The sequence below is a fragment of the Ischnura elegans genome, chromosome 10, assembly GCF_921293095.1.
Source record: "Ischnura elegans chromosome 10, ioIscEleg1.1, whole genome shotgun sequence".
Classification (NCBI taxonomy): domain Eukaryota; kingdom Metazoa; phylum Arthropoda; class Insecta; order Odonata; family Coenagrionidae; genus Ischnura; species Ischnura elegans.
Genome location: NC_060255.1, coordinates 2,437,592 through 2,453,228, shown reverse-complemented (window position 1 = coordinate 2,453,228; position 15,637 = coordinate 2,437,592). Strand labels below are relative to the sequence as shown.

General features: G+C 37.7%; 1 protein-coding gene across 13 annotated transcripts in view; it reads left to right on the top strand.

Annotated features, from left to right (window-relative positions):
- Nucleotides 1-986: 986 nt before the first annotated feature.
- LOC124167310 (protein polybromo-1) overlaps nucleotides 987-15,637 on the top strand; it is a 116,357-nt gene continuing 101,706 nt past the window's right edge. For 8 of the 13 annotated variants that reach the window (XM_046545264.1, XM_046545266.1, XM_046545271.1 and 5 more), the window contains exons 1-8: nucleotides 987-1,137; nucleotides 1,473-1,613; nucleotides 1,693-1,827; nucleotides 1,905-2,030; nucleotides 3,934-4,080; nucleotides 10,347-10,538; nucleotides 10,959-11,218; nucleotides 14,748-14,992. In XM_046545264.1, the coding sequence (XP_046401220.1) occupies nucleotides 1,503-1,613; nucleotides 1,693-1,827; nucleotides 1,905-2,030; nucleotides 3,934-4,080; nucleotides 10,347-10,538; nucleotides 10,959-11,218; nucleotides 14,748-14,992 (1,216 nt within the window). In that variant the 5' untranslated portion in view covers nucleotides 987-1,137; nucleotides 1,473-1,502. Of the gene's footprint in view, nucleotides 1,138-1,461; nucleotides 1,614-1,692; nucleotides 1,828-1,904; nucleotides 2,031-3,933; nucleotides 4,081-10,346; nucleotides 10,539-10,958; nucleotides 11,219-14,747; nucleotides 14,993-15,637 lie in introns of all 13 variants that reach the window. The other 5 variants (XM_046545274.1, XM_046545267.1, XM_046545265.1 and 2 more) reach the window with 4 other exon arrangements.

Genomic DNA, 15,637 nt, shown 5'->3' with positions numbered 1-15,637 from the left:
ATTCATACTTAGCCGTCGCGTTTTCACGCGCTTGAAAATTTTCACTTTTCATTTAATCGCGAAAAATAGATATCGTCATTTAGAAATATGAAAGCGTGAAATGCGTAGTCCAGGAGTAATAATCTTTCGATTTAGGCAATAAAAAAATAATAGGAAACCACCCTATTGTACAATGAAATTAAATACCAAAAATTCATAAAACTGAAATAGAAGACTAGATTTACAAACAAAGAGTTTTTTACTTGAATTTTATTTTTTAGATGTCATTACACTTCGTTTAAAATACCTGTCTCAAACCGGCCAAGTTTTGAGATACGTGTTGTTAGAACTTATCCATCGTAATATTTTTTCGCATTTACAATTACGTGAGGGAAAGATTTTCCTTTTCTCGGCTAAAGTATCGCTCACTTATTTTATTGTACCCACTTTTCCAAATCCTGCTCCTATCGTCCACTTACCTACCTTCACCTACCTTTTCTCAGAGAAATACGTATGAAATTTTTTTATTTTGCACGCAATTGAAATTTAAGTTGATTAATTTTATTTATTCGTCTTCTCAGGTTGTAATCAGGATTTTCGGACTCATTTGTAGGCCGAAAAATGGAATGTATGTTTACTAGGTTCTAATTCATGTGGGCGAATGCATCTTTCAGTGGTGTTTCGACTTGAACTCCTCCTTGGGATATCTACATAAGATCATGAAGATTCTAAGATAGGTTATAATTGTTCTGTTCGCGATAAATTCAATCCATTCACTTGAAAACGCTTATAAAAGAATGGAAAAAATATCTAGCCTTACTTGAATAGTAATAATTACTAATGCAAGTATCAGTAACAATAACACTAAGATATTGTATTGAGTCGGAATTTCCCGCGCTTTTTCACGAGAGGTGAGTGCTAGTTTTAGCATTCTCCGTTGGCAGCACGTACTTGACAGATAAGAGACCCTCTGGTGAGTAAAAAAACAAGCTAACAAAATCATGGCCTCCAAGCGTGCTACATCGCGTTCAAATATGGACGCCACGGTTGTACGCTGAGTTTTACTGTTATTTACACTGTACATATCTTTCCTCCGAGAGGAAATTGTGAGGAGATTAGTCACACTTCATTTGGAATAAGGATATTTTTCTTTTTACGGTTAGTATAGGACCTACTTTTAAGTTTTGTGTATGGTTTATTTGTTTCTTACTAACCCTGCTCCATGTCAAGTTGTCGGTGAAACTATATAGTTAGTATATTGTGTGATTTCCAGAAGTTTGTGAGTTTAGACTAGAGTATCTAGTTTGAAGAGTGAGTAGGGGACTTGGTAGTTATAGGGAGCTGTAGTGAGTGAAATTAACCCTGCAACCAACTTAATATGATGACGAATGTTTGTAACTGTCCATTGCAATGAGTGAGGCATAAATGACTTTTCACTATCATCCATGCTTCAAATTCGGAATATTGATTATTTTCTCAAAGTCAATCTACAGAACACTGTTGAAGATCTTTGGTATACCAAAATGAGTAAGAGACGAAGGACATCATCTGTTGCCAGTCGAGGACAGGAAGAAGACTCGATAGACGCCGATCCACACCCAGAGCCTACGAAGAAAAGGAAAAGGCTTGATCCAGTTAGTATGCAGACTGAGTTTTTGATGGGTTATAATTTTTACAATTTTGTAATATGCATGTATTCCTGTACCATTTTAGTTTTCTAATTCACAGTCAGAACTATGCCATCAGCTGTACGATACCATAAGAAACTTTAAAAAGGAAGATGGCTCGTTGGTTTGTGATGCATTCATTAGGGTTCCGAAGAGAAGGCAAGAACCTGGTTATTATGAGGTAATTCTTTTTCTTCTTTTGCATCTTAAAGCTTTGCAAGATTCAGTTGTTTAATGTACTTAATGTTTCTTCTACAGGTTGTAACAAATCCTATAGATCTATTAAAAGTTCAGCAGAAATTGAAAACTGATGAATATGAGGATGTGGAGCAGCTATCGGCTGATATAGAATTGATGGTGAACAATGCTAAAGCATTTTACAAGGTAATTTGATTTTTTTAAGTGCCATTTTTCTGCTGATACCATAGTTTTCTGGCAAATTTGTGGGTCATTTTCTGTGTCATTACTTCTTGACGCATCGTACGGTGCCTGTTTATTTGATAACGCCTTTTGTTTTGTCATTTCCCTAATCTGAGTTTATCACGTTAGAGGATTTTTTGGGATAATTAGATTCTGCTGTTGGGACTATATTTAACGCTTGCTGGTCAGTGATAAACAAATACTTTTGCTCATTAGCTCATTTTTATTAATATGTTTTAGTATTTTGTGATTGGTTTTATTTGTGAACGTTTCCTCTGAGAAGGAGATTCCTCAGAACTGAGGTTGTGCTGTGCTGATTTTTTTACTCTAGAGATTACTTAATTATGAAGTAATTTGCTGGTTTTTCGTGGATGTGATTGATGTTTCCACTTTGAAATTTCGCTGTTACGTTTAAATTTCGCTTTCTATTGTAGTTTTGCATGCTGACAGTTTTTATGTTGTTGTTGTGTTTCATCAGCTTATTTCGTCTTCTTAAATGTGTGACTATTGATTTGTCACTAAATATTTCTTAAAGTAAATTTGCTGCCATCGTAGTGGGGAGGGATCAAGAGGTACAACTGTTATTTGTTGGAATGTTCATGTGCCTTATTTCCTCTTTGCCTTGAATGCTTGACGTAAACTGTCATGACAAAGTGCTGCCTTTAAAAGTTTTTTTTTTGCATTTAATAGATTTAATAGCTAGCTATGTTGCTGATGCTTCGCTTTTCAATGATTTTGTAATTGTTTTGATGGACATTACTTTTGAATGTGATTGGGACTTAGTTGGTATTTTAAAATATGAAAACTTTCTGAATATTTCTGCTAATAATTTATCTCATTTTTAATTTTTTAATTTTTCATAATGAGAAATATTTGAGATTTCAGCCCTTAAGTGTGGCCTAATGATTCTATCTTAGGCTTTGTTAGTTTAATTTGCAATGTGGTTGAAGTACCTTATCCATAGCTTGTTTTGTGGTTTTTAGTGATTAACAAATGAAAAGAAAACTGTGTACTCATTTGTTAGAATGAACTTCCACAAAGTTATAGAGATTGTTTAATTGTTCAGTTATTATTGTTCTGAAATCACTGACCATACTCGAAATGTTTTATCTACATTCCTAACCCAGGCTGCTCAGCTCTTATTTTTTCCGGATAGAGCATCCGCCTTTATTTGAAAGGTACTACCATCAGAAAAGCCTCTATGGCCTTAAAGAACTATGCATTTTTTTGTGAGGAAATGTGTTCTGTAGATTAATTTTGTCGATTAGCCATTATACGCATTGGGATCTGTGCTCATTGGAATGCCAGAAATAGTGTCGTGGAAATATCTTAAGAGTTTGTGATCTGTTTGTCATTCACTTGATTATAATAAGCTAGGTAAATATATGAGAACCTCTTATTAGTTATCATATTGCTTGTGTGAAAACACCAATATGTCCTGTATATCTCAATCCTTTTAAATGTGTAAACTAAGGTTTGCAAAGATAATGGTTTCATTCATCACTTGTTTACATATGAGTCCTTTGGTCCAAATACTATTATTTCATTCATCAGATGGCTGAATAAATAATTTTTCCCATCAAGGGTGGTTGCTAATGCTTTGACACTATGTAGTAACTATGTGTTTAGCCATCTCTATGCGCACTCTGTCTCATTATCACAGTCAGAAGTATGTGTTAAACATTTGTAAGGTTCTCTATCTTATACTAGTCATTTGCCTCATTAAAATTTATTGTTCGTTTAATCTGAGGTTTTCGTATTCAGTTCATGTGAAGCAAGGACTTAATATCATTCTTATGATAACAATCGTTATACTTTCTTGTAACATGCAAATCCCTTTCCATGTGCAATCATCTGCATCATTTAGAAATCATCTCAAGAGTACAAGGATGCCTGTGACCTGTGGGACTTGTTTGTGGCCACCAAGTGTCGGCTGATGGATGCTTCGGATGGACGGTTGTCGGAAGAGTCAGGGGAGCACAAAGGAAAGATAATCCTGAAGGTGGGAAAATTAGTAAGTGTCTTGTGCGTGCTGTCCGTAGTTGCCTGTGATGTTGCATTGCCTGCCGTGTTCCCTTCTATGTGTTTGTGAGCCTAAGCTTGTGTATTTCTTTCCCTGCTATGTTTCTCCAATGCCTTCTGTGTTTTCTCTTGACTTTTGATGTTTTGAATTGACTTTTATGGGGGTGGGGGAGAAGGTATCCCAGTAAAGTTTGTGATATGACTATTGTAGTAAGAGAAAATCTCCGTTTTCTAATGGCATGTTATTCTTAGCCAGAATTCACGGTGAGGGAAAATCACAGTGATATTTTCTCCTTAAGTGAACATAATCTACAGTCAGGAGTGGGATGATTGCTGTGATTCAGCAGATGATAATTTTTCTGTTTTGCATTCTTCCTTACTTTCTCTATGTACATATCTCAATCAAGTCCTTTCTCTGAGACCATTAATCTGTATCTCATCATGTGGCTGATAAAGTTTTCCAGTCTTTCTTTTTTTTCAAAAGATTACTTCCTACTCTTCTTAAAAATTCTGATCTACTTGTTCGATCTTCATTATTCTTTTGAAATTTTCACTGTCCAAGAGTAGTTTCAGCTTCCCTTTCCTGGTTGTGATGTACATAGAGGGTGCCTGAATGGTTGTGTATTAGTTACTCTTTAGTCAGTGCATTTAAAATATCTTATTCAACCCTTATGGTGAAAATTCCTCACATCCACTTCCCTCTCCTTGTTTTTAAAACCTAGTATCTTCTCTTTCATTCAAGGAATGGGATTACCTAACAGTCCAACTGCTTCCATGCGTTTTTGTATTTGAAAAAACAGTTATAGTAATAGTCCTGAGATGTAATAGGGAATGCAACCATTGCTTATGCTCTAATTAAGATGTTGGTATTTTGTCTCCAACCTTTACCAAAGAAACAGTGAGATGATAGTACATCGTAGAAAAACCTACATCATGAACTTGTCTTAAGAATACATAACATGCCATTTGTATAGGAATCTGATTTCATCACTCAATGATAGTGGTTCCCCAAACTTTCTTGGGATACTTTTTTCCTCCCCTAGTCGATATATGTTCTGCTTTATTTATTTGAAGTACATACTGGTGTTACATTTTATTTGAATGTTCTCGAAGACTTATTGCTTCTTTCATCCACCTGACAACTGTCTGTGGAATGGCACATTTTGGCTTGGCAATCTCGGTGCGAAACGTCTTTGTACGAAAGTGGGCATGCAGTAATTACGTTTTCTTTTTGGTGAAATACTGTGGTAATTTGTGGGTTTGGCTTGTCATTTATTATAAAATATCTGTTGCAACATGTAGCAATTGTAATATGTAAATGACCCTTGTGCATCTTTAGTCTAACTTGGAAAAGAAATAGTAATGGGCAGAGGAATTTTTTAAGTATGTGATCAAATGCAGAAGTATGTATTCAAATGTGTCTCACTTTTTTTACATGGTGGAAATGATAAATTGATATTGGTTAAGATTTTTGTGTGGTGTGGAACCTTCTTTTTTTAGGTAGCATCAGCTGAATTCTGTCATTGAGGATCAAAGTAGTACAGGCATCTATAATCAATCGATTTCAAATATTGATGAATTGAGATCTTGAGACACTGCCAGATCCCTCTGTTTTGTTTCACTTTAGAATTCTGAGTGGCGCGTCACTGTCCTGATTTCGGGACGGAAATTGTCCTGTAAATTTGCCGTCATTCACCTTAGCATTAGCTTAACTGTGTTATAGAAACGCTTCAAAAAAAATACTGGAAACCTCTTCTCATAAATTTTTTTCATCCCCAACTTAATATGCTTGGGAGGAACGACCTTATTAAAGAAAAACCAAAAAGAAAACATAATTTCTGAGCACCCAATTTCATACTAACAAGTGGAGACCACGAAACTTGCTCCACCTTTTTCAATGCCGTATTTCTTATGGCCGTCGGAATAGTGAACACATCCCTGAACTAGTTGTGGTTCCGTTGAATGGGCCTTAGCTTGGCTGTAATTAATTAATTTTCATGCAGTACTTTTCACAAGCCGCGTATAGGTCCATGATATCGGGCCCCTCAGCAGGCGGGTCAGTTGGGGTAGTGGATGCGTTTACGGCTACCACCCAGGGGGCCAGGGTTCGGGGCTTCGTGATGGCTGTATATTTTGTTGTCTTCATTGTGATCATACGGCGACAACTTTTTCATTAAATTTAATATCGACAAGCATAGACATGAGACTATTTTTTATCATCATAATGGCATTTAGGTATTTAAGCGGTGTCATTTCCAACGCGGAGAAGTGAAGGCTCCACTTTCTAATCTCCTCAAAAACATACCGAAAGATTAACAGTGGGCTAAAATAGTGGCTTATTTTCAAAGAAATGACATTTGTTGGTGGCCTCTTGTTATTATATTGGAAGGGCTACGGAAGATTTTGGGAAGCGGCAAGCACAAGACACATTTGGTGTAATTGTTGCTTTTAACCCTCCAGCGGGCACGACTGTTATTTTTACACAACCGGGCGAATGGCATACTTTGCACATGTTATGTGCATATATGATAACACTCGATTTTTGTTAAAATTAATCTTTATTTGTAGAAATTAGTTAAATCTTGTACATTTACAGGTGATACAGATATAAAGGTACACAGGTGGTATACGGCCGGTTGCACAGCGTAATTTATAGGCCATGTGTGACGGGTTCCTCATGCTGATCTAAAAAAATAAGCTACAATACCTCGAAGTTTGAAAACTCGCAATATAGACAGTCAAAGTACATTGTAGGAAAACGCGAGACCATTCTAGCCCAGAATGTAGGTGGGTCATTCCATGTCAACTCAACCAGGGTCCCACGCCCAACATCTCCGATTTTGATAATATTTTCCCTGTTGTTAGTTTCAACCTAAGTTAAGAAAAATCCAAAATATTAAAGACCCATTGCAAGTATTTTCCAAGATATCAGTGTTTGAAGTCAATGAGGCGCACACAAAAATTCTGTGCATCGGTCAAATTATTCAAAACTACCATATTTGTGCCCCTGTAAAACCTAAACCAAACGAGTGAGGCTTGTAAAACTTTTAAAGGCTATAAACATGCTGCAATAGTTAGCAATATTATCAAAACTATTTTCACTTGAAAACTTTTTTTCTATAAATGTTCCAAAAGTGCACTTTTGACAAATTTCAACAAAAAAGTGACATTTTCAAATACTTGTAAAAATCACATATATCACATGAAAGCCATAAAAAATCTCTGTAAGCATGGTAAAGACCACCAACTTTAATATAGAGTGAGGTTTTGGGCAATTTTGGATTTATTTGTTAATAAATCTTATGAAAATCATCATTCCGCAAATGTTTTTTGTTGAAAAATGCCACTTTTTCAACTTCTAATAACAAAAAAGGGACACCAATTAGGTGACTGAGTTTTTTAATATAACTTGCACTATACTCCCTCTTTCAGGAAAATTAAACCTGAAGTTGCTCCCATGATGGATAGTGCTTCTATGATTTATTTTAATGATGGTTGTAAAATGGCCGGCTACAGCACTTATGTTTCAGGGCTTCCCCCAAAAGGGGAGTTGTATTTGTGTATCAAAGTTCCTGTAAACCCCTATCATTCTTTAAATTTAGCAGGCAATATATTTTTAATTTCCAAATAGTATAAAATGGAAACATTTTAGCAAATATATGGATTTACTAGATATTTGCAATTAGGCAAAAACTGGTTGAATATGTACCTATTTGAAGGATAAGTATATACCTGTGACCTCTAAGCCTGATGGTAAGCATCCTCAACTGTTTGAGTAACACAGCCAATGTACCGTCTGTTTTAATATACCGTGGTGACATAAGTTCCAGGGTTTTTAATAATGTTCTTGGCACATGATTTTGCTTTTCTATTTTGTAAATTAACTTTTTTCGACACTCTGAACTTGTGCAGAGAAAGTCCACTGAATTGTTGCTCATTTTCACTGATTGAAATATTTTAGTGACGAGGTCTTGTCCAATAATTGTTTTAGAGTTTTAAAACAGCATGTTCAATTTTGGTTTCCAAATCTCTACATCATCACTGGAATATGATGTTTATATGCCTTCAACATTTTCATCAACTCACTCAAATCACACACTGATAAAATGTTTTGTCCACTGGGTTGTAAACAGGCTCTTGTAAACATTTTACTGTTCCCCCAATTCATTACATACACTTTTTCCACGACTTGTGGCAAAAAATGCCATTCTGCTGACAAATCAAAGCCTGATTAATGCAAGCTTATATTTTTTATATTTTTGAATTTTTATGCTGGCTTTCAGTTCTGTCAGTAAAACATTTACATTTTGTAATGCCAAAAAATATCTCCTTAATGAATGTAATTACTTATCTGATAAAGGCATCCCCTATGAAAAAATTTTATAAACCTGTTTCAAAATTTTATACATTCTTATACATTGCCATGGCTCATTCATAGGGGATATACTGCTACTGCATCGTGATCCAAGCAGTCACTGATGATGCAAAAGGTTATGTAGGACACATTTTCATCAACGTTATGATAGATAACAAGTGGATGATCTGTTGCCTAACGGTTGTCCCAGAAAAATCCCTGAACGGCTTCTTGCACAATGAAAGAGAAATTCTCACCAAGTCAAGTAAAATTATGACCTTATCGATATTCAATTCTTCTAAAAAATTTGGTCTGAGATACAGCAGTAAAATGATTAATTTTAAGGTCTTTCACCATATAGGCAAGCCGGTGAATATAATCATGTACATTTACTTGTACGTTCTCAGTTATTGTACCTGTAAGATGTTGAAATCCTTTGTTTTTGAAGGTTGACGTATTTTATACGCCACCACGCCCGGTCCAGGGTCTTCAACTTTTATTTCATCCTATTTATTAATGGAAATTATATTTCGGAATGGTTCTTTTGGCACATAGGTACTGTGTAAGTAAACTCCCTTTGGAGTAAAGTGAATTACAAGTGCTCAAGAAATATGGCATTTTATAATCGTTTTGTGTTCTTATTAATTATGTCTGTACGCATGTTGTTGATCGCTACGAGCCTTTAATGGCATGTGCTCTCGCAAGAGTGGTTTTCATTTCTAATGTGGAAGTTGATCAGTATAAGCAATAAAAAAATTAACCTTTTGGCGCACACCAACCCTTGCTAGTGTAGTCGTCATATCTCCGTGTTTGAAATGACACTGCTTAAATACCTAAACGCCATTATGATGATAAAAAAATAGTCTCGTGTCTATGCTTGTCGATATTAAATTTAATGAAAAAGTTGTCGCCGTATGATCACAATGAAGACAATAAAATATACAGCCATTACGAAGCCCCGAACCCTGGCCCCCTGGGTGGTAGCTGTGAACGCATCCACTACCCTAACTGACCCGCCTGCTGAGGGGTGCGACATTATGGAAGTATATGCGGATTGTGAAAAGTGCCGCATGAAAATTAATTAATTACAGCCAAGCTAAGGCCCATTCAACGGAACCACTACTATGGATGTTCAGGGGTGTTCACTATTCCAAAGGCCATAAAAAATACGGTATTGAAAAATGCGGAGCAAGTTTCGTGGTCTCCCCTTGTAAGACGTCCCAAGCGTTGGTGGCCCGTGCCAAGATGTCCAAGACCGAACTGTCTTGGCACTTTGTGTGAGCGTGCGAAAAGCTGTTTTTCCACCTGCAGTTTATTTTTTAGCATAAGTCATTAAATTCTGCAAGTTTTTTTCATCCTTTCACCAGCCATCCTGAATTTATGTCGTGTGATAATCTAATGTTTGTATTTTGTAATGTCATTTCAATATTTTTCTTGATTCTCGCCATTCATCCTGCTCTCTCACCTACCTGCCTTCCTATCCATATCCTGTCTCCTGATTTGATTAGTCCGCCATGCTTTTCTTATTGTCTCATCATCTTGCATTGCTTGTATTTCTTCTTAAGATGTAATTTTTCACCTCATGATCACCCTATGCTTTGAAATTTATAGAATGTGGTGTGATTTTTTTTTTGTCTGAAACTTCATTTCGGGGATGAAAAAAGTGGATATGTGGTAATTTGCAAGGAGACCACTTGTGGGTGTTTCAAAGTAAGATTTACATTTATTATCATTGTTGTATTTCGTATTGCTAGTTTTGTGACTAAGTCGAAATTCCAAAATCCAAATTAACCGTATTGCTTTGCTCTTTCCATAGTTTATTTGTAAAGTAATTATTTTTTCTGCATTAAGAATATTGTCTTAAATATCTATGGTGTACTGTGATGGCTTAAAATTTGGTGCAGGCTCGCAAAGCGGCCGCTGCTGTGGAAGGTAAAGGACGAATGGATGCTGATGACGAAACTTCAGAAGGTTCATCAAACAATCCAGATGATGAGGTTAATTTGGTAGAGGAACTGTTCACTGCTGTAATGATGGCTACTGACCAGGATGGACGACCTCTGCATACAGTATTTCAACTTCTTCCATCTAAGAAGGTAATTTTTTTAATCTAGAGATGGGAATCAAAAGAAATTGGAGCTTTCATTTTTTCATTTGAACCACTTCCACCGTACTGATAAGATAAGGGCAGCGTCAAAGATCACGTCTGTCACAGTATTGATTACAGTGTTAACTTTTTCACTACTTTCACTTTGACTAAAATTGAAGCACTCTATATATGGCACACTGTTAAAAGCTGTCTGTCTGACAGTGCTTGGATCACTCACCCTATCTTTGATGGCGTCTCACCTTCTAGAAGGGTGGCACTCAGATCTTGATGAATTATGGTATTGATGTATGCCTTCCGTAGTAAAAAATATCTTGTTGTGTTATAATGTGTGTTTTGCTGAAATTGAAACAAACGGCTGAGTGATGAGTATCTCCAACTAATCATGTAATAATTATTCCTTCTGCAGAGGTATCCAGAGTATTTTGAGGTGATAGAGCACCCGATCGATCTCAAGATGATAGCCACAAAAATCCAAGAAAACAAGTATCCCTCGTTGAATGAGCTGGAAAAAGATCTACTTCTAATGACCAGGAATGCGTGCACGTTCAATGAGCCAGGCTCACAAATCTACAAGGATGCCAAATCGTTGAGGAAAATCATTACGAGCAAGAAGATCGAAATTGAGCATGGAAAATTTACTCCTGGGAAAAGCAGTGAACGAATTAGGTGAGTTTGGGATGGAATGGCAGATGTGCATATGGATGTATGTATAATGAACAGCAGTCTCTCCTTGAAAGATCTTTTCATAGTGATGGTGTGATCGTATCACTCATTTTTACTAATTTAGCTCTGCGTTGGGGTCAAACGTAACAAATCTTTGGTGGGTCATTGGCCTACTGTAAAATGAAGATTCCTCTTGTTAGTTGTGAATCTTGCTTTTGGGAATTGGAAACAAAAACCTGATGGGTGATCAGTATCTTTTGGCAGTAAGTCTATGGTGAAGTGATTGTTATTGAATTTAATGTTTCATGTTACACCAACTTTTACTATCCAATATGGTCTGAGAAAAAACTTGCACTATCTGGATTTCAATGGTGGAGCAGCATCATCAGGTGCTTTAGTTCAAATTACAAGCAGTAAGGTTATTGGATTAAATAGCAGTCAAAATAGTGCATTGTAAAAGTTACTGATGTAATAAATTGAATTTCACAAATTGAGCACTTTTACCATTTCATTCGTTCAATATTTCTGTCCCAGTCCTTTTCAAGGCAGTTAAGGTGACACTCATTACTTGGTATCACTCGTTTTGCTATTAATAGTTACTTATTAGTAATGCATTGAGTTATGTCTAGGGACATGCAAAAGGTGGGGTTATTTTATAGCCAAAAGTGGTGTTATTTTTCTACAAAAGCGATGTTATTTTGCCCTGAAATCGGTGTTATTTTAACGGCAAAGTAATTTATGTTGATTGAGAGCCATCCTTCCAGTGGCCCACCCATTGCCCTAAATTTAGGATATTATTGATCGGGAATAATTAAAGCAATAATGTACATGGAGTATTGACTTAATTAACCTATTTTACATATTTATCCTTCGCGTATACATATATCTAGCTTACATAGAGAGAAATTACTTTTAAATGTCTGTAATTTCAAATGAAATATGTATTGCTATTGTGATCAAGTTGTCATCTTTTACATTTGTTCTCTTATCTGTTATCACAGTGCTATAGCAGGAAAGAAATCTTTCTCAGTCCATGTTTGCAGAAGGGATCCAAATTGCTTAAAGGCACTTAGATGCAAACGATGTCTCAGACATTTGAGCTCCAGGATTGCTTTAATTACATCCACTGAACCGCGGGAATTTTGCTTTTGTAGTAGTTTCTGTAATTCTCCCAACCCCAACATCAACTTCTCTGTCTCCATTGATTCCAGGCCAAGATTTTTTTGTTTTTAAGTCAGGGTTCATGTCTGTAGACGGAACTTCTTGGGGATCAAAAACTGAGATCTTTTCAAATACCTATTTTTCTGCTTAGGTCTTCTACCATACGAGAACTAAGTTTGGTTGACGCTTTTTCAGCCATCTGCATAGGTATTGACTTTACAGCAGCTGCTTTAGAGGTTTTCATGTTTTGCAGATGTAATAAGTGGTTTTATCTATAAAAAAGTACTCTTTATGAATTTTCTCGAGGCTCATTTTTAACTTCCTTAACTCTTTCTAAATGGTGGAGTACTCTCCTTAACATGAATGCGGGACTGCACTCCATGAGACTCTTCGGTCCCCTCTGTATGGAGCATTTATGTTGGACGTCTGTTAAGAAAGGTCTTGCAGATAATCAAGCACTCTCAACACCAACCTTTTCTGATCCTTCCTAGTGGGCATTTTGCATTATCTTGGACTCTGAGGGTAGTTGGTCTCCCTCCTTTCGTGGTTTACAACCCTACCAGCAGCATTGGTTCGCTGTCAACTCATGCTTTGTTTATGTGGATAGCTATATGGATGATTGTTGCTTGCACGTAAATTGCAGACTTTCAATTGAATTCCTCGATTTATTCTGAGAATTTTAAAATTTTGAATGAAGCTCTACCGTCAGCATTAACGAATTTAATGCCTTAACAATTTCCATGTTGATTTTATACTGAAATCGAGATATAAGTTAATATTTATGGTAGAATTTCGTTTAAAAATTTGTAAACGCTGCCAAAAGACAAAGAATTCAATTCTTCGTTTATATTTTTTGAGAAAGAACCATATATTTATTTCGCAAACTAACTGAATGAACAATTGTATGACTGCGGTCCCTTGCCACAAAGAGGGGTAATAAGAGACGAGGGTCTAGGTTCATGCTTCCGGATTTCGGAAGTTACAGATTTTGCCAGTCCATGGTGTTGGCCTGTGTTGGGTCCCGAAACTAAGACTTTGCGAACCCACGAATGTCATAAAAGGAGGAGAGCAAGGAAACGTATTTTCGGCATTAGGCCTGCGTAGGAAAATCTCAGACGAAAATTTTCGCCTTTCGTCTCCCGGGTCAAGAAACGTCCTGCCGCATATTTTCGTCATCAGTAGCGAAAGGGTTAACTCTTTATAGAATGTGAGTATTTGGATAGTTTGAACCCTCCAGTAATTTTATTAAGTCAACCATCAGATTCCATGGCATTTTTGCTACTTTGTAGACATCGTGAATTCGGTTTAGACATCCTCCGGACAAACAAGTCGCCTTATTTCCTCGAGGGTGTGTCTTTGTGGAAACCATGAATTTTCTCCAATTCATGGGCGATTTTCAACAACTCAGACGCGAATTTCATCGTTTTTTCCTTCTGCTCTGCATGAAATTGTTTTTCGATGCGTAAATTTAAGCCGTAATTTTTTCACGGCATTGGCCGCTCACAGACGCGACTAATTTCCGCGGGCCGCCGTTCCCGCCACAGCGCCGTAAATTCCAGAGAGTCGTCTTGTCGGAAAGTGGCCTGAATTTTACGGCGCTGTGCAGGGAACGGCGGCCGGCGATAAGTCGTTTTGGCACAAAGCTGCCACAATGTAGCTCCGTGTGTATTTCACGGAATAGACGGCGCACAGCCACTTTTTGCCGCTTTCAGACTTTTGCTTTGCTCCGGCCGTCGTCAACGGCACGGCACTGTGCTTTCAAATAACCATTGGTCTCAATGCATGTCTTCAAGCGAGTCGAATCGCGCAGTTGACGGCACGGCGTTGTTGACGGTCAGCAAGTCAAGGCTCAATCCGGCCCGGCGGTGCGCGGTTTATGCCGTGAAATACACATCGTGCTACCTTGAGGCTACTTTCAAACGCGACGACTTTTCGCCGGCCGCCGTTCACGGCACGGTTCCGTGAAATTCAGGCCACTTTCAAACGAGACATCTCACGGCGCTGTGCCGTGAACGGCGGCCCATGGAAATTCGTCGCGTCGGAAAGCGGCCAATGCAGTGAAAAAATTACGGGTTAAATGTACGTCTCGAAAAATAATTTCGTGGGAGGAGCATGAGCAGAAGAAAATAATGGTGAAAATCGCGTCTGAGTTAGTGAAAAACGCCCATGAATTGGAGAAAATCGCAATTAACACGAAATTCGCGTATTCGCGGGAAAACCCCGGAAATCGCGTATTTCGCGGGAAAATCCCGGAATTCGCGTTAAAATTCGCGTTATCGCATTTGCGACTTTTGCATGTCCCTAGTTATGTCTAACACCCTGTGGAATGAAGATTCCTCTTGTAATTGTGACTCTTGCTTGTTTAAATTAGGAACAAGCGTTTGAGGGGTAGTCAGTCCCTTTCTGCCATCACAGCCGCCTTGCAGTACGAGGAAGATGAGTCTGACGATGAGGAGGAAGAGGAGGAGGAAGAAGAAGAGGAGGAGGAGGAGGAAGACGGAGATGACGACGACGATGACGACGAAGAGGACGAGGAGGGTGTGGACAATTCGGAGAACCCTCAGTGGCAGCTGTATGACGAGATTCGCCAGTGCAGTAGCTCTTCACAGGGCATAAGTAAGCTGCTTCCTGTGATAAACAAAGTGTCTGAGCCTGCCTCTCATTCTGTCACTAAACACCTACTTCTGTTAACCCCTCAAGCATGATGGTGCAAATTTTTGGTTCAAATGTGTGCCGTTACGTAAATTTTAGTCCCGCTGTTGCCGCTAAGGACATGGTCTAATCAGCAACTTGTTAGCTCACCTTCCAAGTTACCTTGCAAAATCCGAATTTCAATCCTGGAGCATCATCATCAGGTGCTATATTTCAAATTACTAGCAGCACGTTACAGGACATAGGGAAGCTGCTTCCCACAATAAAGAAATAGTCTGTGCCTGTATCTCATGCAATCATTACGCACCTGCCAAGTTACCTCTCTGAGTACTCGGTTTGCTCTCTCTCTCTCTCTCTCATACTGTCCTCTGACTACAGCACTTCTTTCCTGCACTTCTTCTCCATGACATTCTCATCCAGTTCGCTTACTTGTCTGATCCAGATCGAAGTTACTTTGAAAGGAGCTAACGTGCCTTTATTTTTAAATAATCCAAAACCATGGCTTTTACTGAGTTCAGTCCGATCTGAAATGCTCACAGTAGACTCGTTAATGCGAACAGTATTAATAATGAAAAACACTTTGTTACTTCCACAAAATTCACAGTTTCT